Source organism: Macrobrachium nipponense, chromosome 33 (assembly GCF_015104395.2).
Source record: "Macrobrachium nipponense isolate FS-2020 chromosome 33, ASM1510439v2, whole genome shotgun sequence".
Lineage (NCBI taxonomy): Eukaryota > Metazoa > Arthropoda > Malacostraca > Decapoda > Palaemonidae > Macrobrachium > Macrobrachium nipponense.
Window position 1 is genome coordinate 32,404,178 of NC_087219.1, and position 27,406 is coordinate 32,431,583.

At 42.6% G+C, this 27,406-nt stretch overlaps 1 protein-coding gene across 1 annotated transcript; it reads right to left on the reverse strand.

Moving 5' to 3' along the window:
• LOC135202823 (E3 ubiquitin-protein ligase HERC2-like) lies at positions 1–26,566 on the reverse strand. The gene is made up of 12 exons (XM_064232284.1): positions 26,505–26,566; positions 6,508–6,754; positions 6,088–6,223; positions 5,755–5,909; positions 5,250–5,375; positions 3,870–4,040; positions 2,642–2,917; positions 1,842–2,088; positions 1,368–1,528; positions 923–1,079; positions 231–424; positions 1–60 (listed from the first exon to the last, which is right to left on the reverse strand). Exons 1-12 carry the CDS (start codon positions 26,564–26,566, stop codon positions 1–3), a joined length of 1,992 nt encoding a protein of 663 aa, XP_064088354.1.
• Between the last annotated feature and the right edge of the window lie 840 nt (positions 26,567–27,406).

Below are 27,406 nucleotides of genomic sequence, written 5' to 3' on the forward strand. Positions count from 1 at the left end.
TCAACAACATAAGGCATTCGTTGGACACAGACCAGACATCTTGGTGCTCCATGCAAATGTCTGAAAAAATATTTTGGGATCTTATAGCTCTCTTAAAAAAGAGTATTAAAAAACTTCCTAATGATAACAGTTTCAGATGATCTATTGGTAACAAAAAACACAAAACCATATACAAAAGTTATTTACATCAAAAATGTTTTTTTTCAAAATGCTGTTTCAAAGTAACATACCTGTGATGGGCCACAAGCAATGCCAATAATACTTTTGCCTTGAAGAGCAGAGAGAAGGGATGGTTCTGGCACAGCTGCGTGAGGGGAGTCTCCCAACTGAGCTTGATCATTACGGCCCCAAACATACACTTCTCCATCCTCTGTTAATATGACCACATGCATGCAGCCAACACCTACTTCCACTACCTTTTTACCTGCATATGCACACAATAAAACGAATAAGAGGATTAAACATTATCAGAAAGAAAAACACATTAAAATACGACTATACTAAGAGACAATGTATACAAAGTCCTGACAAAATTAATTTAGGTTTAAGTCCAATTAATATTTTCTGACCAATGGTAACTGGGAACCTGCTTCATCAGAAAAAAAGTTTGATTACAAACTTTCCTCAAAACCTGGAATGAAAAATCTCTACACTCACTAACCACTTCAATGAAATATAGGACACTTAAAACAAAAATGAAGAGGATGATCTCCAGAGGTTATGGGTGAAGTTTAGATTAAAAAAAAAAAAAAAAAAAAAAAAAAAAAAAAAAAAAAAAAAAAAAAAAAACAACAACAACAACAACAACGCCCAGAACATTTTTCCAAACTTCTTGCTTCATATTACTTATCGAAACAGCCTATCAAGTTTTTCTCTGCATTTTTGGAGACGGGCATTAATACATTTTATGAATATACCTCACCTGCTAAAGTTTTGACCTGTCTTGGGTACCGAACATGTTCTTCACAATTGTGCCCTAATCGGTGGTTGTCTCCCTTACCCCAGGTGAACAGAGCGCCAGATTTGCTAAGAGCTAAAGAAAACTGAGCCCCACAAAAGACTCTACATATTTCTTGGCCCTGTAATTGAAAAACAATTCAGTATATTTAAAAGTTCATCTTAAGTCCCCTCAAAATGCTTTATTAAATATTACTATCTAAATATATATATAAACGACACAAATATGCCACATCCAATTATCAGGTACAACACTTCAATATATATTATAATAAAAAATAATGCAATGCAATCTCAAAAGTTTCATAATGGCAATCTGCTAAGCAAGATTAAACTAATGACTATTGTTTTTCTGAGATCATCTAATCCCTATGACTGCTTTGCTTGACAATTCTACCGAAGGATCTTACCTGAAGCTTATCAATTAATTTTGGTACTTTGGAGCCATCTGAACCCCCTCGACCTAGTTTTCCATAGTCACCGTCACCCCATGAATACACAGATCCAGAATCTGTCACAGCCAAAGTTTGTGCATCACCACTTCCACAGGCAACATCAAGGACACGTTCACCTGAAAATAATGAGTTAAGCGCAGGTTCTGAGAATGATGCTTATCAAAAAGTATAATGCTAACTACCCTATTTAAATTGGTCAAGGGGTATGCATGCCATTATGGTGGTTTCTTTACAGTTGCTACAGACAGCAAGTCATTAATATGAAATGAAAACTTGTATAAAAAATTCGCACTCAATTCCAAGACATTGCCTCATTAGCTTTTCATCCACACTGAAGAGATACCAATTTAGAATTCTCCTTGAATTCTCAACCTGTTTTATTATATCAAATAGTAAGTAATACAGAACTGTGCTTTTGATGCAAATTACCTTTCAGAGCTGACACTAGTGTTGGAGTGCTGTGGTCATCTGAGGAGCCATGCCCAAGTCTCCCATAATTCCCTCTTCCCCAAGTATACAGTTCACCCTGGGTTGTTATAGCTGCACTGTAAGTTGAACCACATGCAATGCTTGCAACTGTTTTTCCTTGTAGTTCTTGAATTAACGTGGGCTCCTCTCGAGAGCTACTGTCTCCATGACCTAGACGTCCACCGTCACCGTTACCCCAGGAATATACCTATATGGATAAAACCCCAACTATAACTAACTGAAAACTTAAATACACAATGTATACATATCTAACCTCCTTAAAAAGACCAGCTGCTTACAATATTACTTCTATCATTTGGAATACTTCCAATTTTCAAGTGACCTTCTATGAGGCTCAAGCACATAAGTACTACTGATAAGTAGCTTTTGGCAGAACAGTGAATAAGCAAAAGAAATCTTAATCCAGCAACAACAATTTTAGTAAGGGCATAAATTATCCCCTTTTTCTCAAATACGTACTTACAAGACAAATATGTAGTTAAACTGACAGACCACTTACAAATCATTTCTTAAAATCATTAAAAAATATCTCACAAAATCACTCAAATTTTTTCTTAAAAAACAATTTAAAACTATGTATTTCTTAAAGCAATAATATATTTCTTAAAATAATGTTACCAAAATTTCTTATAATCATCCAAATGCAGTTTTCTAAAATACTTAAAACAACTTTGACAGTTTCTTCTTTTAGCAACATGAAATGTCTAATGGAAGAAAATTTAAAAGACCTGAAAACTTACCTGGCCATTAGCTGTGAGAGCCAAATAATGCTTCCCCTCAGGATGAGTGGCAATTTTAACAATTTCTTCTTCAGGCTGGCCAAGAACAGGCTGTGGACACTGGGTCTCTGAATTATAATACAAGCTGTACAGAGAACCCTTCTGAGTAAGGATGAGCAAACATCGCTCAGCGCAAGCGATGGATTTTATTCCCAGTTCTGCCAGGGAGTCACAGTAATTGAGAGGTCTAGATGGACTAGAAGCTGCCGACCAAGCCAGCCATCCCCATGATAATACCTTCGGAAAGGAAAATGCAAATCATGGGGGGGAAATAGAGGGACCCACTTTTCACATGAAATAAAACAATCTATAGTTTTGCAACCTTTATATAAAAAAATTAAACTGATAAACCACTTAAGTGAGCAGAATGCCTAAAATAAGTTAAAGAAAAATGAGTCAACAAATCATTATTGAATTTTCCAATAATCTCCACTTTCTAGATTCTGCTAAATTGTGCAATGACCAATGTGTGATTTCAACCAAACTGTGTTGTGCTAAGTTCCTTCCCTATACTGACCTTGAAAATATGCCCAAGAGTGGGTATATCTCAGTGGTTCATGCAGAATGTTATTTAGTGATGTTTATGAAGAAAAAGATGGGAAAGCTCTGCTATAAGTATCCCACGTTTTCATTATTTATTTTGTACAATCCTCCTGATTTCCCAGTATACAATGACACGGTTATTTAAGAAGAATAACCTGATTGGACAAAATATTTACTAAACTAATAAAGAGGATTTGAAAATGTTTAATGCAAAAATAAAACTACTGTTCAATCAACACTACCTTTATCATATGACTATGATCTTATATATTCTGTACATGTACACAATACTGTATGTTGTATACATACTTCAATATACAGGGTAGAATTTTAATACTGTTCTATAACTTTTATTCTTCTCTTGGTTTGTCTTTTAGAAGAATAGACTTGATTGTGGTAAATATTTAAACTATAATTTCAATCATATGACAATAATTTACTGTCTTACCTAGCAAAAACATTTAAATCATAAAATAAAAAATAAAAATTCTTTAGAACATTTACAGATGACTTTGAAAGGGAAGGGATTTATAGTGTATTGTGTCTATCAACAACTACACAAATTAGGACATGTCTCTCAGAAAGAGAGGTTCAAAATTTTAAGAATAAAAAACTGGGTCCCTGTGTGATGATACCATCAACTCACCTCCTGCCCTTGAGTAGGTCGACCATGAGGAGAATGGAGTGGTGGCGTATGAGGGGCTGCTAAACGATCGAGGTGACAGAGTAAAATCACAGCTGCTTGTTCTAAATCTACGCTTATATCTTCATCCTCTGGGAGTTCTAAATATCGAAGCAAGCACTCGGTTGGATTGACCTGAAATGGTGTCATTCATATCATATAATTTCTTCACAAAACAAAGAAAAGGAATTTTATTAAGAACAGCTTATCTTTTAGTAGCAATTTCAATTCATGAACTTCACAGCTTGAAGAACTGATACATATTAGCTTAACTTGCCAAGTACTGAAATGCTATTACAAAATACTTCTGACCACATAAGTCCCTCATAATCACATAATAATGCTTATTCACTGGCCTACAAAGAGCACATGTTCAACACATAGGAATACTGGAACATTCTTTATGCTGACTTTAAATCTAAAAAGCATATAAATTCAGAAAAAGCATACATTCTACATAAATCTTATTATTAATCTTCAATAATACTTGGCAGTTATCTCAAAAATATACATAATTATCTAAAGTGTTTTAATCCTAACCAGTGATACTGAAATTCTTCTACAGTGGCCAACCTGCAAAATGAAAAGAAGAGTGACAGCGAAAATACTGCCATGGAATGCTGCGATCCACTGACATAAATTCAGATTTCAACTGCTACTTATTTTCATATTTATTTTATTTGCATATGCATCTCTGGATGGACCCTCTCTCAACTACAGTTTTATTTATTCCCTAAAGGATGTTCTACTCTGACAAAACTTACAAAGTGAGATTCGTTTTTGTTCATCCTGTCAAAAAGACTTTGCTGTTTGTAAGCAGAATCAACACATCGAGGAAACAACACAAACAAATTCAATTTTTCTAAATTTACAGACAAACTCCACATGGATAGCACCAAATTCGAAACCATGGTATTATCAAATAATGTGCTGCATATCTTCCTGAACAGCACTGTTGGAGTCTGGGAATGTGACTTCTACAAATGTAACTAGGTTATTTGGTAAAATTTCTTTTTAAATAATCATGTAATAACAACCTACAATCAAGTACGCCATTTAGAAATGTCTAATATCGGATACACTATTCAACTTTTGATTACTTGAGACACACCATTACAGGGTAGGGTACAACCTCTGCTTTTGACCTAAGCTGCAGTGTTTGTTTTGCTTTTTTATTTTAATTCATTGTGCTCTTTAGGAAAGCATTATAGCTCTAAAACTGAGCAACATTAAGAGTCTAAAAATATGTAGTGACTAACTGTTACTGTTCAACAACAACATACTATACATAATAGTAAAAATATGTGATAACGAAAAGAAAACCATCAAAATGATTGATCTCACCTCCATGGGAGTATTTTCATCCCAAACTGGTGACGGAGGAGACTTGAGGAGAGGGATGGCTCCGAATCTATGCAGCACAGGTAACAATGGTGCACTGGTCCCATGGCTACTAACTCTGTTATCAACCTGTAAAACAACAGTTTTATTACCAAAACATAGTGTGCCAAAATTTTCCCTAATAATACAATTACTGACCTGTGTTGCAAAAGTTATTAGAAATTTACATAAGCAATGCAAGTGCTACCTTCTGTTGAAAACCTCAGAAATTTTCACTAGCAATATTAGTCAATTAACCTGTGTGTACAATGATAACTGCATTTTCCATTGAAATTTCATTCCAAATATAAAGCATACCTGTCGTTTCTAAGCAAATCTACAGGCTTATGTATTTAATGTTGCAGCCTTCCAAACAATTCATCAAATACCAACTGATATATAAGTAAACTAATCACTTCTCAGAACAATACTTTATAGACTGGGGATAAAAAACTAATAAAAGCTTTACCTGATTGCGTCCAGAATCCCACAGCTGCAGCAGTAAGGTTATTATAGTGAGTAATGTTGAAAGAGTGGCACGCTGTAATGCCAAGTGAAGCAGAAGAGATAGCGCCATATGTCTATCACCTAAGGGAACTTTTGTAACACTACTGCTACCAGTACCTGCAAAAAACATAATCAGTCTTTGTTAAAATTTTAAGAGGAAAAACAGATTTATATGCAAATGCACATGAGAAAAAATTTACAGGTTTTGTAACAATATTACATCATAGAATTATGACATAACACTGTACTAAAAAATACCTTTACAAAGGGAGTATGAATGTCAATTCATACTTACCTCCAGGAACTTGGCTAAGAACAACAGTTGTAAGGAATTTCTGCGATCTTTCCACAACATCAAGCCATACTGATGACACGGTAGATTCATCAAACAAGGTAGCTTCTGGGAGTGTTTCCAGGGCCTCTAAGGATTCCTGAAAAATCAATACTTTAATGATAGCATATTATAGTTTTTCCCAACCATTTAATTAATTCTTTGCCTGTTTTTTTACTGTTTCCTTCATTCTACCACTTTTCCATGCCTCAAGAAGCACATATTCCTTACAAACAACCTACCATTTATCAAGATGCACTCCTACCTGATTATTGCAATCTATCATTTAAGAGAGTGGTCTATCTCTTCCTAGATATGAGCATAAGCTTGCTGGCCTCATCGGCACTTGCATCTTTAAAAAAAGTAGTCTTCCAAACAACCTACCTGAAGTAGTTCTGTACACAAGTCTGCATCTTCACCAGACCTCCACGCTCTTCTAAGAAATGCAAATGCAAAATTGAGGGCAGCCCTTGACCCTACTCTTGCCAAGCCTAAGGTAGCCCTTTCAGATCCACCTCCTCTCCCTATACGTCCATCTCCCCACACACCAGACGTCTGAACTTTTTTCTTCCCTACGCTCTCCCCCGATTTTGTTTCTGGAGGTCTTGCTCTCTTCAGAGCAACTAAGTACCTGAAAAAGAAGATCTTTTAAAGGAAAGGTCAGCAAACCTGTTCCCAATGACAGAATATAAAGTTTGTTACCATAACCATTCACTGCCATCAGTTTCTTAAGATTAAATTTGTTGACATTGTGTTTATACACCAATTTAAGACAGGCCCTTAAACATATGCTTTGTAGTTTGATGTTTGCCTTAAAAAAAACTATCAAAATTTGCCCTCAAGTGTTAAAAGAATGGGTCTAAGGGAGCTATTAGAAAAAAATTTGAAGTAGATATCAACTCTTCGGCATATGTACCAAACGCCAGCAGGAAACAGGATACAAACTACAGAATCGTTCACTAGCCTAAGTCTCTGCTGTTGAAAACTCTTGACCCGACATTCCCTTATTCACATTTATTTTACGGAACCACTGTACATGAAATCTTTTTGCTCCCAGCTGCAATACTTTCTGCCTTTTACTGCTCATCATTTCCTTTGGCCTCTTTTTATATAGTTTTCCAACTTTTTTCAACATTATATGATGAAATGAAAATTTACCACAGCTAATTGTTGACTTTCGACCTATGCGAGTTACGACTGATCGACTTTACGACCACCCACAACTAAAATGAGTGGGAAGCGACTTGAGCAAGAAAGAATGGTGTCCAGTTGAACATACGACAGTTTTTCCCCAGTTCCCGCCTCTCCACAAACGCACCTCACTTTTTGTGCTGCTAATGACTATTATCATGCATCGGCAACAAGGATATAACTCCAGTAAACTTATGCCATCAAACACAACCATAGATAAAATTGAGAGAGAATAATTTTAATCAAAACTTCAGGTCTTGAAAGAACACATATTACTGTTGTTTTCACGCCGATAAAAGATAAGTGACATAACTAACGGTAAAGCTCGTACTAAGATAACTAACGGTAAAGCTCGTACTATGAAGAAATCAAGTGAAAATGCTGAATGGAATCACGTAATATTTTTACACGGTAAACATGCACAAGGCAATCCGTTAATGAAAAAAATAATTTAGTTCATAAGACATATTAAATTCATATTTCGACTTTAAAACATGTCGTATAATGACAAATTACCTTGTCTCATGTAAGTAAAGTAACTAGATATTTGATACTAACTAGAAGCAAGGCAATTCGCTCTGAGTTGAGTTAAATACAGCCAAATAAAGCAAACCCGGCGAACTAAACTCGTATTCGCCATCAGCTGATTTCCAACCAAAACATTGACCACTTAAGGGATTTTGACGTAAGGAAAATCTATTTCTGGGCGATTGGCTCGTGTCGCCAGCGAAATATCCTTTAATCTATTATTTCTAGGGTAAATGTACTAACACATACCAGAGAATAAATAAATAAAGAAAAAGGTCAGTATAACCGACTCGCTCACTCTCCCAGAGAGTGTCGGTATGAACACTATGGCGAGTGAGACCACTACCACGAGCCAAATGCCAATAGAATTCTCCCACTACAAAATCCCCCAAGAGGAGAGCCGACCCACCGAGTGGGCAGCACCTACTACTACTACTCCATCCCATGCTGCCGACTGCTGCGCCTCTGGTGGCCATCCTGAAGTTAGCAGACAATCTTGGCGATGGGATGGGTATAGGGCGGATTTCGCTGGCGACACGAGCCAATCGCAGAATAGATTTTTCCTTACGTCAAAATCCCTTTTCTGGCTCAGCTCGTGTCGCTGCGCGAAATCGTACCAGAGAAATAGCACAAGATTGTAAAGAAATTTAACAAAACATAAAAAGGTCTCAAATAAAAGATAAAATAAAAATAAATCAATATAATTGCTAATAAAGATACATATACACAGTGATACAAAATAGAAATATTACTTAATTTTATACTTAATTCTAATAATATTTCTTAACTTAAGGTAATATACATATATACAGGAGAAAAATGACATTGTTATGATACAATAAAGTTTCATACATACTTACCTGGCAGATATATACATAGCTATAGACTCCGTCGTTCCCGACAGAATTTCAAATTTCGCGGCACTCGCTACAGGTAGGTCAGGTGATCTACCGCCCTGCTCTGGGTGGCAGGACTAGGAACTATTCCCGTTTTCTAATCAGATCTCTCTTCCACCTGTCTCCTGCGGGGAGGCTGGGTGGGTCTTCAATTGTATATATCTGCCAGGTAAGTATGTATGAAACTTTATTGTATCATAACAATGTCATTTTCATACATTCAACTTACCTGTCAGATATATACATAGCTGATTGACACCCTTTGGTGGAGGGCAAGAGACAGCTAACTAACTGACTAGACAGGTTAAACAAACATATGTTGTAGGTATAAATAAAAACCTTAGTCCTACCTTCTTAGATGGAAGACTTCGTGGCTACTGCCCAGGAGTCTGCTTCATCTCAAGAGCCTTAGCGAGATAGTGATCTGTGGCCAAGAGTTCTTGTGATCTGTCGATGGGTCTCTTCCACTTACTCGACAGAACCTATCTGCGTTTGTCAATGGGAGCACATCCGCTTATATGACAACACGCATTTATTTAAGGAGCACACACAACCAATCCCGATCACCCGATCTAACCCGTGTTTAGTTCTAAAGATTGCCTAGGAGTTATCCCTAAACTCTTAGCAAACAACCACAAACTCGAAACTCATACATACAAAAATAAAAACAACAAATTTTTTGTACCCCTCTAATAGTCAGGATGTCACTCGATTTTCAAATGAAGCGAAGTGAAGGCCGCTTGTGCGACAACTGACTCCCATACACCGAAAACACGAGAACACATCCGACAAGAGGGTTACGTACACAATTTTAAGGATTTGGTGCTTTCTCCTTTACCAGAACCGTCTGTGCTGACACAAACGGACCTAAAGAAAAACAGTTTTATCATAACGTAACTCGCACGTCTTTTAAATAATGGGATGCAAACACAGAGGTTGCCATCTCCAATAAGTTGCATCCAAAATGTTTCTTGAGTGACATATTTCTTTGGAACGCCACAGAGGTTGCGATTGCCCTAACTTCGTGGGCTCTCACTCTTAAAAGATTAAAAGAATCATCTGGACAATTCTTATGAGCTTCTGTGATAACACTTCTAACAAAGAAGGCTAACGCATTCTTGGACATTGCTCTCTTGGGGTCTTTCACTGAGCACCAAAGACCTTTTTGCGAACCCCCCAACTGCTTTCTTCCTGTCAGATAAAATTTTAGAGCTCTAACTGGGCAAAGGGATCTTTCTGCCTCTCTGCCCACCAAACTAGAAAGTCCTTTCACTTCGAAGCTCCTGGGCCAGGGATTCGAAGGGTTTTCATTTTTGGCCAAGAAAAAAGGGACTGAAATGAACAAATTGCAGAGTCTCCTTTGAAGCAACTCTTGATTCAAGGGCGTGCAACTCACTGACTCTTTTGCCGTTGCAAGAGACATCAGAAACAAACACTTTCTAGTGATGTTACGAAACGAAGCAGTGTGAAGTGGTTCGAATTCCTCTGATGATAGAAATTTAAGAACCACATCTAAGTTCCAGCTTGGAACCTTAGGTTCAAGTGATTTTTGATGTTTCGAAGGAACGAATGAGGTCGTGCAAATCCTTATCATTCGTTAGATCTAATCCCCTGTTTCTAAAGACTGCTGAAAGCATACTCCTGTACCCCTTAATAGTCGGTACCGAGAGATGCGACTTTTGTCTAAGAAACAGAAGGAAATCTGCAATTTCGTCACAGAGGTACTGGAAGAGGACAGCTTCTTCGACCTACACCAGTTTCTGAAAACTTCCCACTTCGATTGGTACACTCGCCTAGTAGATGATCTGCCGGGCTCTAGCAATTGCGTTTGTCTGCCTGGCGAGAAAAACCCTCTCGCTCTGACAAGTCTTTCGATAGTCGAAAGGCAGTCAGAGCAAGAGCGGGTTAGATTTTGATGGTACCTCTCGAAGTGGGGTTGTTTGAGCAGATCTATTCTGTTTGGAAGAGATCTGGGGAAGTCCACCGTCCATTCCATCACCTCTGTGAACCAAATTTGAGCTGGCCAATACGGAGCAATCAGAGTCATCTTGGTTCCTTCGGATGCCACGAATTTTCTGACTACTTCCCCCAGTATCTTGAACGGGGGAAAAGCGGTAAAACGTCTATCCCTGACCAGTCCAGGAGAAAGGCGTCTGTTGCATAAGCCCGGGGATCTTCCACCAGGGCACAAAAATGTTTCTATCCTCTGGAGAGGAATGTGGCGAAAAGATCTATTTGAGGCTTCCCCCAAGGAGCCAAAGGCTCTGACAGACTTCTGAGTGGAGTGTCCATTCTGTGGGAAGGACCTGGAACCTCCTGCTCAATCTGTCTGCTCTCACATTCCTCTCTCCTTGGACAAACCTTGTTAGAAGAACTACCTTCCTTTGGTTCGCCCAAATCAGTAGATCTCTTGCCAGCTCGTACAGAGCAAAAGAGTGCGTCCCTCCTTGTTTCTTGACATAAGCCAGAGCTGTCGTATTGTCTGAAATTTATCTGTACGACTTTGCCTCTGACTATGTGTTCGAAGCTCTTTAGCGCCAGGTGAATTGCTAGAGCTCCTTGCAATTTATGTGCCATGACACCTGTTCTGCCGACCAGGTGCCTGACACTTCTTTGGATCCCAATGTTGCCCCCCAGCCGACTCCGAGGCGTCTGAAAACAATGTCAGGCTTGGTTCCGTACTTGTAGGGACACTCCTTTGTTTTCCTTTAATGGATCAACCACCATTCAAATGATGTTTTATTTCTTCCGAGATTGGAAACGTGTCCGAGAGCTGACCTGTCTTCCAACTCCAACTTCTTCTTAGGAAGAACTGAAGCGGTCGAAGATGTAATCTTCCTAGGAGAAAGAACTGTTCGAGCGAGGAAAGGGTTCCCAGAAGGCTCAGCCATTCCCTCGCTGAAGTGCGCTCTTTCCCTAGAAAGTTCGATACTGTGGCACAGCCTTTCTTTATTCTCTCTTGAGATGGAAAAACTCGAAAACCCCGAGAATCCATCTGAATCCCCAGATAAACCACGTTCTGGCTGGGGATCATCTGAGACTTCTCGAGGTTCACAATCAATCCCAATGATTTTTGTCAATTCCAGTGTTGTTGACAGGTCCTCCAAACACTGCTTTTGCGACCTGGCTCTGATGAGCCAGTCGTCCAGGTACAGGGAGACGTTTATCCCTTTCAAATGTAAGTGTCTTGCTACATTTTTTCATCACGTCTGTGAAGATTTGAGGAGCCGTGGACAGGCCGAAACACAGGGCCCTGAACTGATAGATTCTTCCTTCGAACATAAATCGAAGGTACTTCCTCGACGAATGGTGGATCGGGATGTGGAAGTATGCGTCCTGAAGGTCTAGGGACGCCATCCAATCCCCTTCCGCACCCGTGCTGCAAGGACTGAAGCAGACGTTCCATGCTGAACTTCTGTTGTTCGACGAATTTGTTCAGCGCAACTTACGTCCAGTACCGGTCTCCATCCCCCCGAGGCTTTGCTACAAGAAACAAGCGATTGTAAAACCCCGGGGAGTTGCAATCCAGCACTAGCTCTATTGCTCTTTTGTCCCATCTGTTCCACCATCTGACGAAGAGTATCCATCAGAACAGGGTCCCTGTATCTGGCGGACAATTCCCTCGGTGATGTTGTCAAGGGAGGAATGTCCTTGAAAGGGATGCGATACCCCTTCTTGATAATCGACATCGTCCAAGGATTCGCTCCTATGTCTTCCCAGGCTTTCGCAAAAGAATGTAACCTGGCTCCTACGGGTGTCTGGAGGACAGAATTCTCACTTCCCTTTCTTAAAGGACGGAAGGAAGACCTGACCCCTCTTTTCGGTTGACTTCCTTCTGGCGATCGATCTAGTTGGAAGACCTCCTCGAAAGGGCTGCTGCTGAGCTGGGCGAGCCACTTTCTTTTCCTCACTAGCCACAGGCCTATTCTTCCTTGAGGATGTCTAAGGAGATCCTGGGTGGCCTTTTCAGTCAGAGAATGCGCGATATCCTTCACCAACTGCGAGGAAAAAGGTGTTCAGAGAGAGGCGCAAACAATAAGCGGCTCTCTGCGAAGGAGAGACGGCCTTCGTGAGGAAAGCACTGTGAACCGCCCTCTTCTTTAAAACTCCTGCACCAAAGAGGGAGCATACCTCAGCCGATCCATCCTGAACAGCCTTATTCAATGCAGGCGAGGATGCTATTTAGGGTTTCTGGGTCGAGTTGTTCCTTTTCCTGAGATTTCTTGGCCAGAACCCCAAGGGACCAATCTAAGAAGTTAAAAAACTTCTAAAGTGTGAAAAAGTCCCTTGAGGGGAGGTGTCCGTTTTTTTCCGAAAGCCCCCATGTTACCTTCGCTGCATTCAAGGCGTGCCTTCTCGACGAATCCACCAAACTCGAGAAGTCTGATTCAGCTGAAACGGACAGAGACAATCCCATATTCTCTCCCGTTTCGTACCAAATGCCTCTCCTCCTGTAAGTTTAGCGGGAGGCATACAAAAAGACCGTCCTTCCTAACTCCTTCTTCTTCTTGAACCAGGAGTCAAGAGATTGTAGAGCCCTCCTCATCGATATAGCAGGCTTCATTTTAAGGAAAGAGGAAGACTTGTGTGTTTTCGTGCTCGAACACGAGAGCGTGGAGAATGGGGGAGCAGCTGGCGTCAAAGAGTCTCCATATTCTCCAATAGAAGGGACGAAAGAACTTTATAATTAGAAGATCCTTCCTTCATTTCGTCCTCCGAGGCATCTTCTGGGTTGATAGGCTCGGAAGGAGAAAGGCTCCCTTCTTTCTTCTGACTCCTCTCTTACTCTCTTACGAGTGTCAGGCTCTTCATACGAGGGAGGAATGCGCCTGGGTGTACAAGCAGGAGTATCTCGCCTGGGAGAGTAACGTGTTTGAATACTCCTGGCGCTGGCAGGCGCAGAGCGCCTCGAATACTCCTGGCTTCTAGTAGGCGGCATTTTGTTCAGAATACTCCTGGGGCAGTGGTAGGAGTATTAAGTTCAGAATACTCCTGGCGCCTGGGAGGAGTATAAGCTTCGGAATACTCCGGCGCCTGGGAGGAGTATTAAGTTCAGAGTACTCCTGGCGCCTGGGAGGAGTATAAGCTTCGGAATACTCCTGGCGCCTGGGAGGAGTATTCAGTTCAGAATACTCCTGGCGCCTGGGAGGAGTATCTAGGCCCGACGACTCCTGGCGCCTGGTAGGATCCGTCACGTCGTTCAAATACTCCTGATCTTAGAATGCGTCTGATGTTTAGTAGGAGTATTGATTCCGGTAGGCGCTTTCCGTCTCACAAGCGCTCTACTCCTAACAGGATCTTCCTCTTCAGCTAACTCTTGGCGCTTGATTGAAGATCTTGAATGTTGTACTGGCTCGTTGCGCCTACTCGGAGCCTGGCTTCTGGTTGGCGCCCTACTCTTGACAGGAGTAACTTCCTTTCTTACTTCTTTCCTGTCTAACGCATTGCTCCCCCCAGAGATGGCCGCTTGTGCGACAACTCCCCTGAAGGGTGCGTCGCGCCCGACAGGAGATCGGTATTTAGATCTTTTAATAGGAAGCCTATCATCCTTCTTACGGAGTAGGCTCCTTATAAAGAGTTCCTACTAACGAGGCTAATTGCTCTTGCATATTCATACAATATTCTTCCTGGTTTTGAGGAGTCTTTCGAACCAGGAGAGGGAGATCTGGAAGGCACTCTAGGATCCCTTCCAGACCCAGAGTCTGAATGTATTCTAGCCTTCTTAATTACCGAAGGCGCTCCTTCCTTTTCAGAGAAGCATTCGGGACTCGAATTGAGTTCATGCTCTTTCATACTCTCTTCAGCGGACGGGAAAGTTTCGACTCCTTCCTATCCCTTCTCGGAGAAGGCGAACTAGACGAAGAAAAGCACTCTCGAAGGACGCTTTTCCTATAGCGGTCCTTGGCATTATTTGATATGCTCGATTCTGCCGAAGGGACGCCTGATCGTTGGGGATTCTCCACAACCCCCGTACGGCTTTCGACATTCCTTCTCCTCCGGGCCAGGGAGCTTGGAAGAGGTCTAGGCCTGGGAGCGTCGCAGAGACGACCAGACGCCCCCTCCACTACACTGGGGACACTAATATCACTAGCTAAACCACATTCACTTTCCTTACCTTCCAATGCTGCGACCTTTTCCTGCATTTTCTGAAGGGAAGCTCTAAGTTCTGCTATTTCCGAAGCAGAACTAGAGGGATTAGCAATTTGTGTAACGGGCTGAAACAGAATGGGCATGATATCAGAGGAAGAAGCAAAGATACAGAACTAGATAGTAAATCATGAGAAGCAGACATTCTGCGGGTTTTATAAGCCGCCTTCCTCTCTCTATCTTTCTCTAACTTCTTCAAGTAAGAAGTTAGATTCTTCCCACTCTTGTGCACTCAATTTCTCATTTTCATTCATGCACACGTATTCTCAATCGAGCATTCAGCCATTCTACACCCACTACAAGTAGTGTGAGGATCTACCGAAGCTTTCGGAATCCTCACCTTACAGCCCTCATTCACACACACTCTGAAACTAACACTAGAGTCAGACATATTCACGAATTCCAAAACCAAGTCCAAAAAAACAGTCCACGATAGCGAATGCCAAACAACGATCCAAGTACGTCACCAAATATCAGCGAGAGATGATCAAAAGCTTTGCGAAAAACGAATTCTAGTCAGGAGGAAGTAACAACAAGTCTGATACCGCCGGCGACAGAGAGAATCTGATTAGAAAACGGGCAATAGTTCCTAGTCCTGCCACCCAGAGCAGGTGCGTAGATCACCTGACATACCTGTAGCGAGTGCCGCGAAATTTGAAATTCTGTCGGGAACGGACGGAGTCTATAGCTATGTATATATCTGACAGGTAAGTTGAATGTATGAAAATATCATATATGTACAAAATGGTATCTGTGTAAAGTAATGTATCAAAACATTCTAAAGCAATTAACACAAAAGTTGAATAAAACAAACTCAACAATAATAAAATATAAAGGAATGTATATGACTTAATATACAACCCGTAATCATTATAATAAGATGTATCTCCTAGCATAAAAATAAGGAGATGACATCCACGAGATCAATAACCATCATCAAATGTGAGTGTCCCTAGCAAAAAAAAATAAGGGGACACCCACTACATCATCATAAAAGCAGCTAAGACACAAGGTGACCGTAATTGAACAAGGCAGGAATAGACAAACTGTTGGGTGAGGCAGGTAGAAAGGAGGACTGGATCTTCTACTAAGGATTAGTCAGAGTCAGGGGAAACTATGTTCCCCGCTGCAACTGCTGAAAATTTCAGAGCTTCCAAGGACTTTAAGTAATGACGTTTGAACACTGTCGGCGATTTCCATCCAGTATACTTTTTCAACTCATCGAAGGTTCATATGTTGGAAATAGTTAATTGAGGTGGCGACTGCCCTGACATCATGTGCTTTTGGGAAAGAGTCAGGATTGGCTTGTTTAATGAAGTACAGGATTTGTTGCCTGATGCCTTTAATAGATAAAGTGCCACCTTTTTCTCTCTTAAAGAGAGGACCCGATGAGGATGAGGAGGTCCTAGATAGAAAGGCTTGTAAGGCTGAAACTGGGCAAAGAGATACATCTTGTGGAAGGGGTAGTACCTTCCATGGTTCCCACCTCATCAAAGGATCTCATTCTTAGCTATAAAGCTACGTTCCGGAGAAAAGTAGCACTTCCCTGTGGGAAGGAACTGAATATGATCCGGATCCCTGGATAAAGCCGACAGTTCTGAAATTCTAGCTCCTGAGCCAAGCTTAATAAAAATAGGGTTTTTCCTTAAGAGGCATTATAAACGAGCATGTGTCATTATTGGTTTCTGAAGCCAGCTTTAGACATCGTTTAAGAACCATGATACTGACGTAGGGCCTTACAGAAGGTCTAAGTCTAGCACACGCCTTAGGAATAGACGAGAAGTAGGAATCTGTCAAGTCCTATGTTGAACCCAAATTGAAAAATCTTTTTCAAGGCTGACTGTTTGTCGTAATTGTGCTAGCTGCTAAGCCTTTTTCAAATAAGGATCTGAAAAAGGATATAGCTGAATTGATTGTCATGATCCTAATATCTGATTCTTTCAGGAAGGTTGCTAACTTTTTGACAGCAGCATCATACTGTCTCAAAGTTGAATCTCTTTTATCGGATTCCAAGAAGAGAATATTCTGAGGTCAATATTCGCATCCCTTTTCGCTGCAAACTTCATGGAAATCCATAAAGTTAGGGTTTTGAGAATCCCTGAGGAAGCGAACACAGTCTTCGTTTGTACTGACTGGGAGAGCCTGGGATTGGGGATCCGAAGAGGGCGAAGACCCAGTTCCAGAATGAGAGGGTACCAATTGCTCTTCGGCCCAGTCTGGGGCTACTAGAGCCACTTGACCCTTGAATGTCCTGAGTTTGTTTAACACTTTCATGAGAAGATTCACTGGAGGAAAGACATAAATCTTCTCCCAATTGTTCCAGTCTAGAGCCAGGGGGTCCGTAGCTATAGGCCAGAGGGTCCAGGTTGGGGGCCACATAACACGGGAGTTTGTGGTTCGCTTGAGATGCGAAGAGATCCACCTGTAGACCTGGCACTAGTGAAGAATCCATTGGAACGAAAACTGTTGTCCAGTGACCATTCCCGAACTCTAGAGGTACTGATCGGGATAGAGCATCTGCTATGGACATTTCTCACTCCAGCTATATGAGTGGAGAGATGCCAACTGAACTGTCCGCCAGGGAGAAGATGGCTACCATGACATGATTTAGATGACGTGACTTGGAGCCTCCTCTGTTTACACAATGTACTACCACTGCGCTGTCCAGGACTAGCTTTATGTGGGAGTACTTTGGCGGACGTAATCTTTTTAGAGTCAAGAACACTGCCATTGCCTCCAGTACGTTTATATGGAACTGACGGAACTGAGGTGACCCACGTTCCTTGAACCTTCTTGAACTGGGAAATATCCTCCCAACCGCTTAATGAAGCGTCTGTGTGGATGGTGAAACCCTGGAGGAGGAAACTGAAGGGGCACTGACACCGACAAGTTCTTGACTTTCGCCCACGGCCGGAGTCGATTCTTTAGAATCAGAGGGACTGAGGACAATTTGTCCCTGACCTGACATTTGCTCGTGAGCGCCAGATTCTGGTTAGGTCTTTCAGTTTGGCTTTCATTAGGATGTTCGTCACTGATGCAAAACTGGAGAGAACCCAGGATCCTTCCTGAGATCTTCTTGACGCCAGTTTGTGACTCAGAAATTGCTTGACTGACTTCGCTATTTCTCCTCTTGGATGATGGAATCGACAGAGTATGGGAGGATAGATTCCATTGAATGCCTAGCCACTGAAAGTTTGACTCTGGAGTGAGTCTTGACTTGGTCCTGTTTATCTTGAAGCCTAGATATTACCAGGAACTGAATCACTTTCAGTGTTGCTCTGTTGCATTCCTCGACTGTTGAAGCCCAGATCAACCAATCGTCGAGATACGGCTAATTACCATAATCCCTTGCGATCTGAGTTGTTGAACTACTACTTCCGCCAAGCTTCGTAAACACCCTGGGTGCTACGTTGAGCCCGAAAGGAACTACCTTGAAGGAGAATGTCTGGTTTTCTCCTATCTTGAAGCCCAGATACGGACGGAAGTGTCTTGCAATAGGGATATGATAGTAAGCGTCTGTAAGATCGATAGAGGTGGTGACGGCCCCACGGAAGTAAAGGTCCGTACCTGCGAGATCGTGAGCATCTTGAACTTGTCGCAGCGAATGGCTAAGTTTAAGCGGGACAAGTCTAAGATTACCCTTCTTTTTTGTGAGCCTTTCTTTGGCACGCTGAACAAGCGTCCTTGAATTTTAACCTTTTGACTCTCGCTTATAGCTCTTTCTGAAGGAGATCCTCCGCATACTCCGTCAGTTCCTTGGAAGGAAGTTGGCGGAAAGGTCTGGATGGAGGTGGGTTCGTTAACCAGCTCCAACCCAGGCCTTTTGACACAATGCTGTGAGCCCACTTGCTGAAGTTCACCGGTGCGAAAGTGAAACAGCCTCCCAACTGAAATTCCTCATTGGTTCTGGTAGCCTCCCGGCTCCTCTGAAATGTTTTACCCCTATTAAAGGGACCTCCCGATCCTCTCCCACGAAAGGATCGCTTACCTCGCCTCCCTTACCGAGCGGTCATACTTCTGTGAAGCTTGACTCTCGAAGGATGATTGTAAGATGGAGGAGAGGGCGTAAGAGGGTTGAGGCTGAGGCTGAGGGGAGATAACTTAAAATAGGCTGTGATTGAGCCTTTGAGGTGGAAGGTTGGGCTGTTTGCACTAAGGGAACAGCCGGAACTTGCTGAGAAAAGCGTGGCTGCTTTTTCTGATAGGGCTAGGAAACGTCTGGGTTTCCTTTGACCCTTACCTCTAGATGCTTGATCTTGCCGCCTCTTGGCCGTAAGACCCCCATAAACGGTCCTTAAGGCTCTGGTTCAACCTCGTAGCCTCTGATTGAAACATCCTCACCAATCGCTTCTGGAAGGAGGCTCTGCTCCCCAGAGGCGCTGACGCAAGTAACCTATTCGGCCGTAGGCCGAATAGTTGGCTTTGGTAGGACATGCTTCCTAACAATTCGTCCTAGCAGTGGCAAAACTCAAACATATCTGACTGTACCGTTTGAGTCAGAGATTTGGTCATAAGTTGAAGAGCGGTTCTGAGCCATAGGCTATGGTAGCCACCTCGGTCATAGCCATGGAATTAATAGATCTGGCTAACCGCGATTTGGCGTCAAATTCAGCCTGAATAAGGCTATCTGGAAGCCTAGGTAACTTTTCACCAAACTGCTCCATAGCACAGTCGGTTTGAGTTTGCCAGCTGAGAAGGTGTTAGGTAAGTCTTCCCACAATTCTTCCGGCTGAAGGAAGTAACGGAGATGTAGGATCTGCTTCCTTCAGTTGAGGCATGGGGTACCCCCTCTGGGCCGCTGGAATGGTAGACGTCGCGATCTTTGTCCAAGGAAAGGAGCGGGGTACTCTCATCCATCGTAAAGATCGTAAACGGACTCTTGAAAGGTTGGATTTTCGTATTGGAACAATCCATGTCCTCTAGACACCTGAGCCATTCTCTCTGAGCCTGGGGGAGGTCACGTGAATAGAGGACTGTCTCCTTTGGAACTTTATCATCCCGAGTCATGGCTGAGGCAGTGAGCCTTGCGTAGCCGATGAACGGAGGCTGAAGGTCTTCCGGGTAGAACTCGAAGTCCTCGATCCTCCGAGTTCCACATTCCGGGATAGAAATGAGTCCGTTATCGGAAGGGAGGCGTATGACGCTACTCTCCAAGGGTTGTTCATTGGAGAACGGAGTAGAGAGTCATACGGGGAAGCTGGGCTCCACCTGTATTGAAGGTGGAGGAGAGGCTAGAGGAGCTTGGCTCAGTCCGGCTATAATGCTGCTCTTGGGAAGTAATCCTATCCGACAACCGAGAGATCATTTGTTCCATGCTACTTTTCAGAGACCCCAACCAGGGTCGCCCACCTGTTGTCACAGACCAGCATTGGAGTCCAAAGCCGGAGCTGCTGCGGAGGTGGAGGGGTGGCTCTGAATTGGAACCAAAGGTAGCGGAACTGACGGACTCTGCCGGAGTGTGAGATCTCTCTCTGGAGGATTTACTCCTCGAGGACATAGAGCCGGACCAGAAGCTTTAGATCTCTCTGCCCCGGGATTCCTAGCCGGAGACTTACGAGAGGAAGATGACGCCGAAGCCGTCTTCTTAGACGACGACGACGTCTTTGTCAAGGATTTCACTGCTTGACCCTTGACCTTGGGTCTAACTGAAGCGTCAGGAGGAGTATATTAATTCGTCACCCGTAAAGCCTTGGAAGGATGGACGAGGTTGCAGGAGTAGAAGAAACAGTTGCACCCAAGGGTATCCCTTGGGTGTCCACCTTACCTACCTCGACCAACAGGTCGTCTACACCTACCATAGGTTCTACATTGATATCCAACGTCGCGACTTCCGAGGAGATGTCCTGGCCTTGGTCAGTCAATGAGGCAGCCAGCTGTTGCTGGATAAAGGCGATAGTCGGGGCAGCCTCTACTGGATCGACGTATCCTGTCGCCTTGTCCTCCGGGGAAGATTAGTACCGCCAACCTTTTCTCCAGGATGTAGGGCATACCCTTGGCGGCGTTTTTCCCGAAACCGCCGACCCAGGCCCGCAGGGTTGCCAGTGCGGTATCCCTCACGGCCGGCGCCTGGAAGAGACCGGGTATTGATTAGATTTAAGAATAACTTAAAACTAAACTAACTTAAAGCATAACTTAAAATTATAGGGGCTATAAGGCCCCTGAATTTACCTTAAGTTAGAGTGATTGATGTAAAACTTAAGCACTAAAACAGATGAGACCAGCTACCGGAGATGGTATACTTACCCGTCTAAAAGCTGGCTCACCAGATCGTAACATATGGTACACGTCTCATGGTACCAGACCTGGATGTCCCCGTGCGGAGTCGCGCATGGAGCATGGGGACCGGCAACTTCGTGTCCACATGGGTCCTGAAGTGTGGCGGAAAGCATCCCGGATGCTCACAGTTGGTGGTCTGTAAGTGGAAAGACACATGAGTATCTTAAAGAACATCACTTACAGGCTAAAGGACAGAAGAACTCCGTTGCATGCCGGAGCTCGGAAAAAATTTGGGCATAGCCCCTCCCTTAATCGCCTGAATAGGCTATAAACCCCGGAGGTATCCGGTGAAACATGAAGGGAGGGGAATGGTTTAAGGTACTTAAGATAAACTTAATAGTTTAACATAATAGAACTTAAACCTAAAAGCTCGAACGTACCGGACTAAGTCCAGTGCGTGGCGGAGTGTATAACTCAGTGAAACGGAGAGGTTAGAAGGGGACCGACTGTATGTTCCGGTTCCACCCCGTGGGGTAGACTAGCAACCTTTCCGCTGGATGCCAGGTCTCCGGTGGTAAAGGAGCCCATAGTAAGGTGGGAAAGAGCAAGGGGCATACAGACTCGGGCTAGTAACGGAGCGACGGAGTAGTAACGGAGGGGGGGAAGGCCAGTCCCCCCCCCCCCCACCTTACCATCCAACCGGAGGACCGAGAAGCCGGAGAGGTCGAGTCCAGTCTGGGTCTGTCCCGTCCCTCTACCCCTCCGCCTGGGGGGAGAGAGGGAGGCAGGCTCGGGTATGCGGAGCGAGCATGGGCAGGCCTAACCACCCCCGACCCTATGGTGAAGAGAGGGAGGGGGGCAAGGTGACTGGACAGGCGTCTGGCTGCCTCGTGATCACATAGTGACCACGAGGCGATAAGAACAACAACTAAGCCTAGACCACAACCAACTGATCAGAGAGATGCTATCGGGAAGCAACCGAGCTGAAAAGCGGTAACATAAAGGCCCAATGGGCCATGACCTAGGCTAAGCGAGCCAGACGCCTAACTAACCTAACAATATCACATAAATATACAAAATGAATAACAAAATGAAAGAAAGAAACAAAATAGTAGGAGAAAAAATCCAGGAGTGTACGACTAACCCGAAGGCAAGTCTACCACTCAAAGCTAGCCGAGCCGGTACTAAGAGCCGTGGCTAGGGTCTGGATGGAAGAGCCTACATAAGGTAAAAGACATGCATGCATGACAAAACCGTGTAGACCTTACCCTAAACAAAGCGGATAATAAAAATAGAGCGTACAAAAGCCAGGGGAAGTTCTGGGTATGGGCGACCCAGAACGGACCCACCACGAGGCAGAACCATGCTGCCATGCTTCCGACCTAGAGACCGATATTTATACCTAAAAAACGGCAAATACGTGCTCAGGGCCGGAAAAAACCAATTAGCAATAAACATTGAGTACTTAACTTAGCTGCTGCGATGGCTGCACGCTCCATGGTAATAAAATCCAAAGGAAAGGGCACAAAACACAGAGAAGAAAATGGCACGTGTGTCTCGTGTGCGCTAAACTGAAAAGGATGGCCACCAGAGGCGCAGCAGTCGGCAGCATGGGATGGAGTAGTAGTAGTAGGTGCTGCCCACTCGGTGGGTCGGCTCCTCTTGGGGATTTTGTAGTGGGGAGAATTCTATTGGCATTTGGCTCGTGGTAGTGGTCTCACTCGCCATAGTGTTCATACCGACACTCTCTGGGAGAGTGAGCGAGTCAGTTATACTGAACCTTTTCTTTATTTATTTATTCTCTGGTATGTGTTAGTACATTTACCCTAGAAATAATAGATTAAAGGATATTTCGCGCAGCGACACGAGCTGAGCCCAGAAAATAATATGAGAATGTATACAATATTATTGGATACAATAACATACAACTTTTTCGAAGATTCACGGAAAAGTTGCACATTCACTGTATTTTTTATTCATAAATATATGTAGCCGTCAGCAGCCTGACCTCGGAATAGAATACCATCCTAAAAAAATGAAGCCTTAGGTAGTTCCATATACAAATAGCCTACTACTAGCTACGTTCTGACAATGCTTTTTATCATTTTATTACCCTCATATTTTAACTTCATCATTTCCTAACTTTATACTGTATAAATTTCCTTAAAATATGTAGTGTACTTCAACACATTTAGCCTACATTCCCGAGTTAGCCTACCCAATCGTAAGTCTAAATACAGTACTAAACTTCTCAGAATCTGCACTTTCTTATTGGTGACTTTCATATCCGAAATTTCGTAGCTTCATAATTATCACTATAGTTTCTTAGTCAATTTTTATTGTAGAGGATAAAGAGTTGAACAAAATAATTAATGAATTTCAGCAATAACTGCATTAGAATGTCGCCGTCAAACCATAAACAAAGCACACCAGCGCCATCTATTGAGGAAAATGAACAGTAAACTATTTGCTAATGAAAATGTTATTTTCATAATAAAATAAATTTTTGAACATAACTCACCTGGTAGTTATATATATAGCTGACATCAGGGACGTAAGCTATATATATAACTACCAGGTGAGTTAGATGTTTAAAATAAAGATTTTCTAGCATGGATAAAGATTTATGCTTGCACTTCTTGCCTCTAGCATCATATAATCTTATGGGTGGCATGTCGAACAGGTAATTACAAAGTTTCATAAGGAAATTATCAAAACGGTCTCTCAAGCACATACAGAGTAAGGAATTTGTGCCTGACAAATGTCTCATGGTTTTGATTAAAAGTTAAAAGGTTTGGCTTGGTTGAGCCTCCTCAAGTGGAATATTTAAAAATATGCATATATTTATTCTTCTAAGGTTAATATAAAGGGATTTTGACGAAGGAAAAAAAAAATCTATTTTCTGGGTGATTGGCTCGTGTCGCCCTATGAAAGATCCTTAATATCATTCTTTTCTAGGTTAAAATTAACCTAAAATTACCAGAGAAAAACAAAATTAAGAAATGAAAATCAGTAAAACTGACTCGCTCACTCTTAAAAAAGAAGTGTCGGTATGATAATAGGGGCGAGTGTGGAACACTACCACGAGACAAACACCAATTAGAACTTCCTATCAGAATCCCCCAAGAGAGAGCTGATACCAACGGGGCGATGCAGCCTCTACTACTACTACTAGAGGACGCCACGGACAGCAGCGCCCCTAGCGGACATCCTTAACCTAAAAAACACTAAAATACATCTTGTCCTGCAAGGGGGGAAAACAAACCATAAAAGGGGGGGTTTCATAGGGCGACACGAGCCAATCACCCAGAAATAGATTTTTCCTTCGTCAAAATCCCTTTTCTGGGCTCAGCTCGTGTCGGCCTATGAAAGAGTACCAGAGAAACAGACAAGATGGGAAAAAGGGACAATGAAAAAACAGTGTAAAATGATGGATATAATATAAGTAAATCAATTACAGCATACAAATTAAGCACTTAAACTAACTTATACTAAACAGTAAAATAATAGAACGTTAGTAATCTTAAAGTACTTAAATGGTAATACAGAAAATTATAGTGATGCATGTAATACAAAGAAAAAGGGATTTACTTAACAAATTTACAAAATATACAAACTCATTGTGTCCTACCCTAGCATAAAAATAAGGGTAGGTACACTGAAGTCCATCATTAATACAAGTATTGCAAAATATATACAAACACATTGTGTCCTACCCTAGCATAAAAAATAAGGGTAGGTACACTGAAGTTCATCATAAATACAAAAATGGTGAGAATATAAACAAACACATTGTGGTCCTACCCTAGCATAAAAATAAGGGTAGGTACACTGAAAGTACATTATCAGTACAAGTGTGGATGTCCCTAGCAAAAAAAATAAGGGACAATCCACTATATGATTCAACGGCTAAGGCTATGATATTCGAGTAGCTGGCGATAGGTGAGGCATGTTGGCTGATGTAGGTAGAAAGGAGACCTGGATCTATGCTACGACTACTATACAGATCAGGGGAAACAATGTTTCCCGCTGCTACTGCTGAAAACTTTAAAGATTCCAAGGACTTTAAATAATGCCGTTTAAAGACTGTCGGGATTTCCATCCAGTATACTTTTTAAGATCCTCAAAATTCATATGTTGAAAATAATTAATTGAGGTGGCTACTCCCTGATATCATGTGCTTTTGGGATGACTCAGGGTTGGGGCCTGTTTAATGAAGTAAAGGATTGTTGTCTAATACCTTTTACTGACAAAAGTACCACCTTTTTCTCTCATGAAGAGAGCACCTGAGGATCTTGAAGAAGTACGAGATAGAAAGGCTCTAAGAGTGATACGGTGGGCAGAGAGAAGGATCCTGTGGAAGTGGGATAACCTTCCAAGGAGCCCACCTTGCAAGAGGATCCTCATTTTGGCTAAAAAGCTACGATCCGGAGCAAGTAGAACTTCTCCTGATGGGAGGAATTCCACATGCCCCGCATCCCTGGATAGAGCCGACAGTTCTGAAATTCTGGCTCCTGAGGCTAGGCTTAATAAGAATAATGTCTTCCTCAGGAGCATTATGAATGTACAGGATGAGTTGTCAGTATCTGAAGCTAGTTTGAGGACATCATTCAAGAACCATGAAACTGTAGTAGGCCTCTGAGAAGGTCTAAGTCTAGCACAGGCTTTAGAGATAGATGTGAAATAAGATTCAGTCAGGTCTATCTGAAAACTTACTTGAAAGATTTTCTTCAAGCCGATTTATGAGTGGTAATCGTGCTAGCTGCTAAACCTTTTTTCAAACAAGGACCTGAAAAAGGATATAGCCCAAATTAACTGTCATGGTTGTAGTGTTCGATTCTCTCAAGAAAGATGCTAATTTTTTAACAGCTGAGTCATATTGTCTAATGGTTGACTCTCTCTTATCTGATTCTAGGAAGAGAATATTCTGTGGGTCAATATCAGCATCTTTATTAGCCGCAAACTTCATGAAGTCCATAAAGTTAGGGTCTGGAGAATTCCTGAGGAAGCGAACACAGTCCTCATTTGTACTGATTGTGATAGCTTGGGATTGGGGATCCGTTGAGGTCGGAGACCCAATTCCAGAAGAAGAGGATACCAGTTGCTCTTGGGCCAGTCCGGAGCAATCAGAGCTACTATCCCTTTGAAAGACCTTTTAGTTTTGCTTAGGACTTTCAAGAGAAGATTCACTGGAGGAAAAATATAAATTCTCCTCCACTGATTCCAATCCAACGACAGGGCGTCCGTGGCATAAGCCAGAGGGTCCAGGTTGGGGGCCACATAGCAAGGGAGCTTGTCGCTTGTTGAGGCGAAGAGATCCACTTGGAGACCTTGGGGACTCTCCGGCTTACCCACTGGAATGACCGCCGTCCAGAGACCACTCTGATTCCCAGAGGGACTGACCTGACAGGGCGTCTGCTATCACATTCCTTACTCCTGCCAGGTGAGTGGCAGACAGATGCCATTTGTGTTTGTTTGCTAATGCAAAGATGGCTATCATGACATGATTCACATGCTTGGATTTGGACCCTCCTCTGTTGATGCAATGAACTACCACTGCACTGTCCAAAACTAGCCTTAGATGAGACTTTCTTCGGGGGGAAGCAGTCTCTTCAGATGAGAAATACTGCCATTGCTTCCAACACGTTTATGTGGAGGCTGGCGAAATTGAACTGACAAGTCCCCTGAACCTGTTTGAAACTGAGAGTATCCCCCCCACCCGGACAGGGATGCATCCGTGTGAATGGTTAACACTGGGAGGGGATATTGAAGGGGTACTTTCTTGGCTAAGTTCTTTACTTTTGACCAAGGCCGTAGTTGGTTGCGGAGGATCTGTGGGATTACTGACAACTTGTCTCGATATTTGGAGTTTGCTCTTGACCGCCAAATTCGATTTATATCTTTCAGCCTTGCTTTCAGAAGGATATCTGTTACCGAAGCAAACTGAAGAGACCCTAGGATTCTCTCCTGGTTTCTTCTTGACGTTTGCTTGCATTTGAGAAATTGTCTGACAGATTTTGCTATTTCCTTCCGTTTGGCCACTGGAATTGACAGATTGTGGGAAGACAAATCCCAGTTGGATTCCTAGCCACTGAAAACGAGATTCCGGAGTAAGTCTGGATTTCGTTTTGTTTATCTGGAACCCCAGATGTTCCAGAAAGTGAACTACCTTTTTGGTGGCTTTGAGACATTCCTCGACTGTTGGTGCCCAGATCAACCAATCCGTTCGAGGTATGCTGCTACCATGATTCCCTGAGCTCTCAATTGTTGAACAACCACTTCTGCTATTTTTGTGGAATACCCTG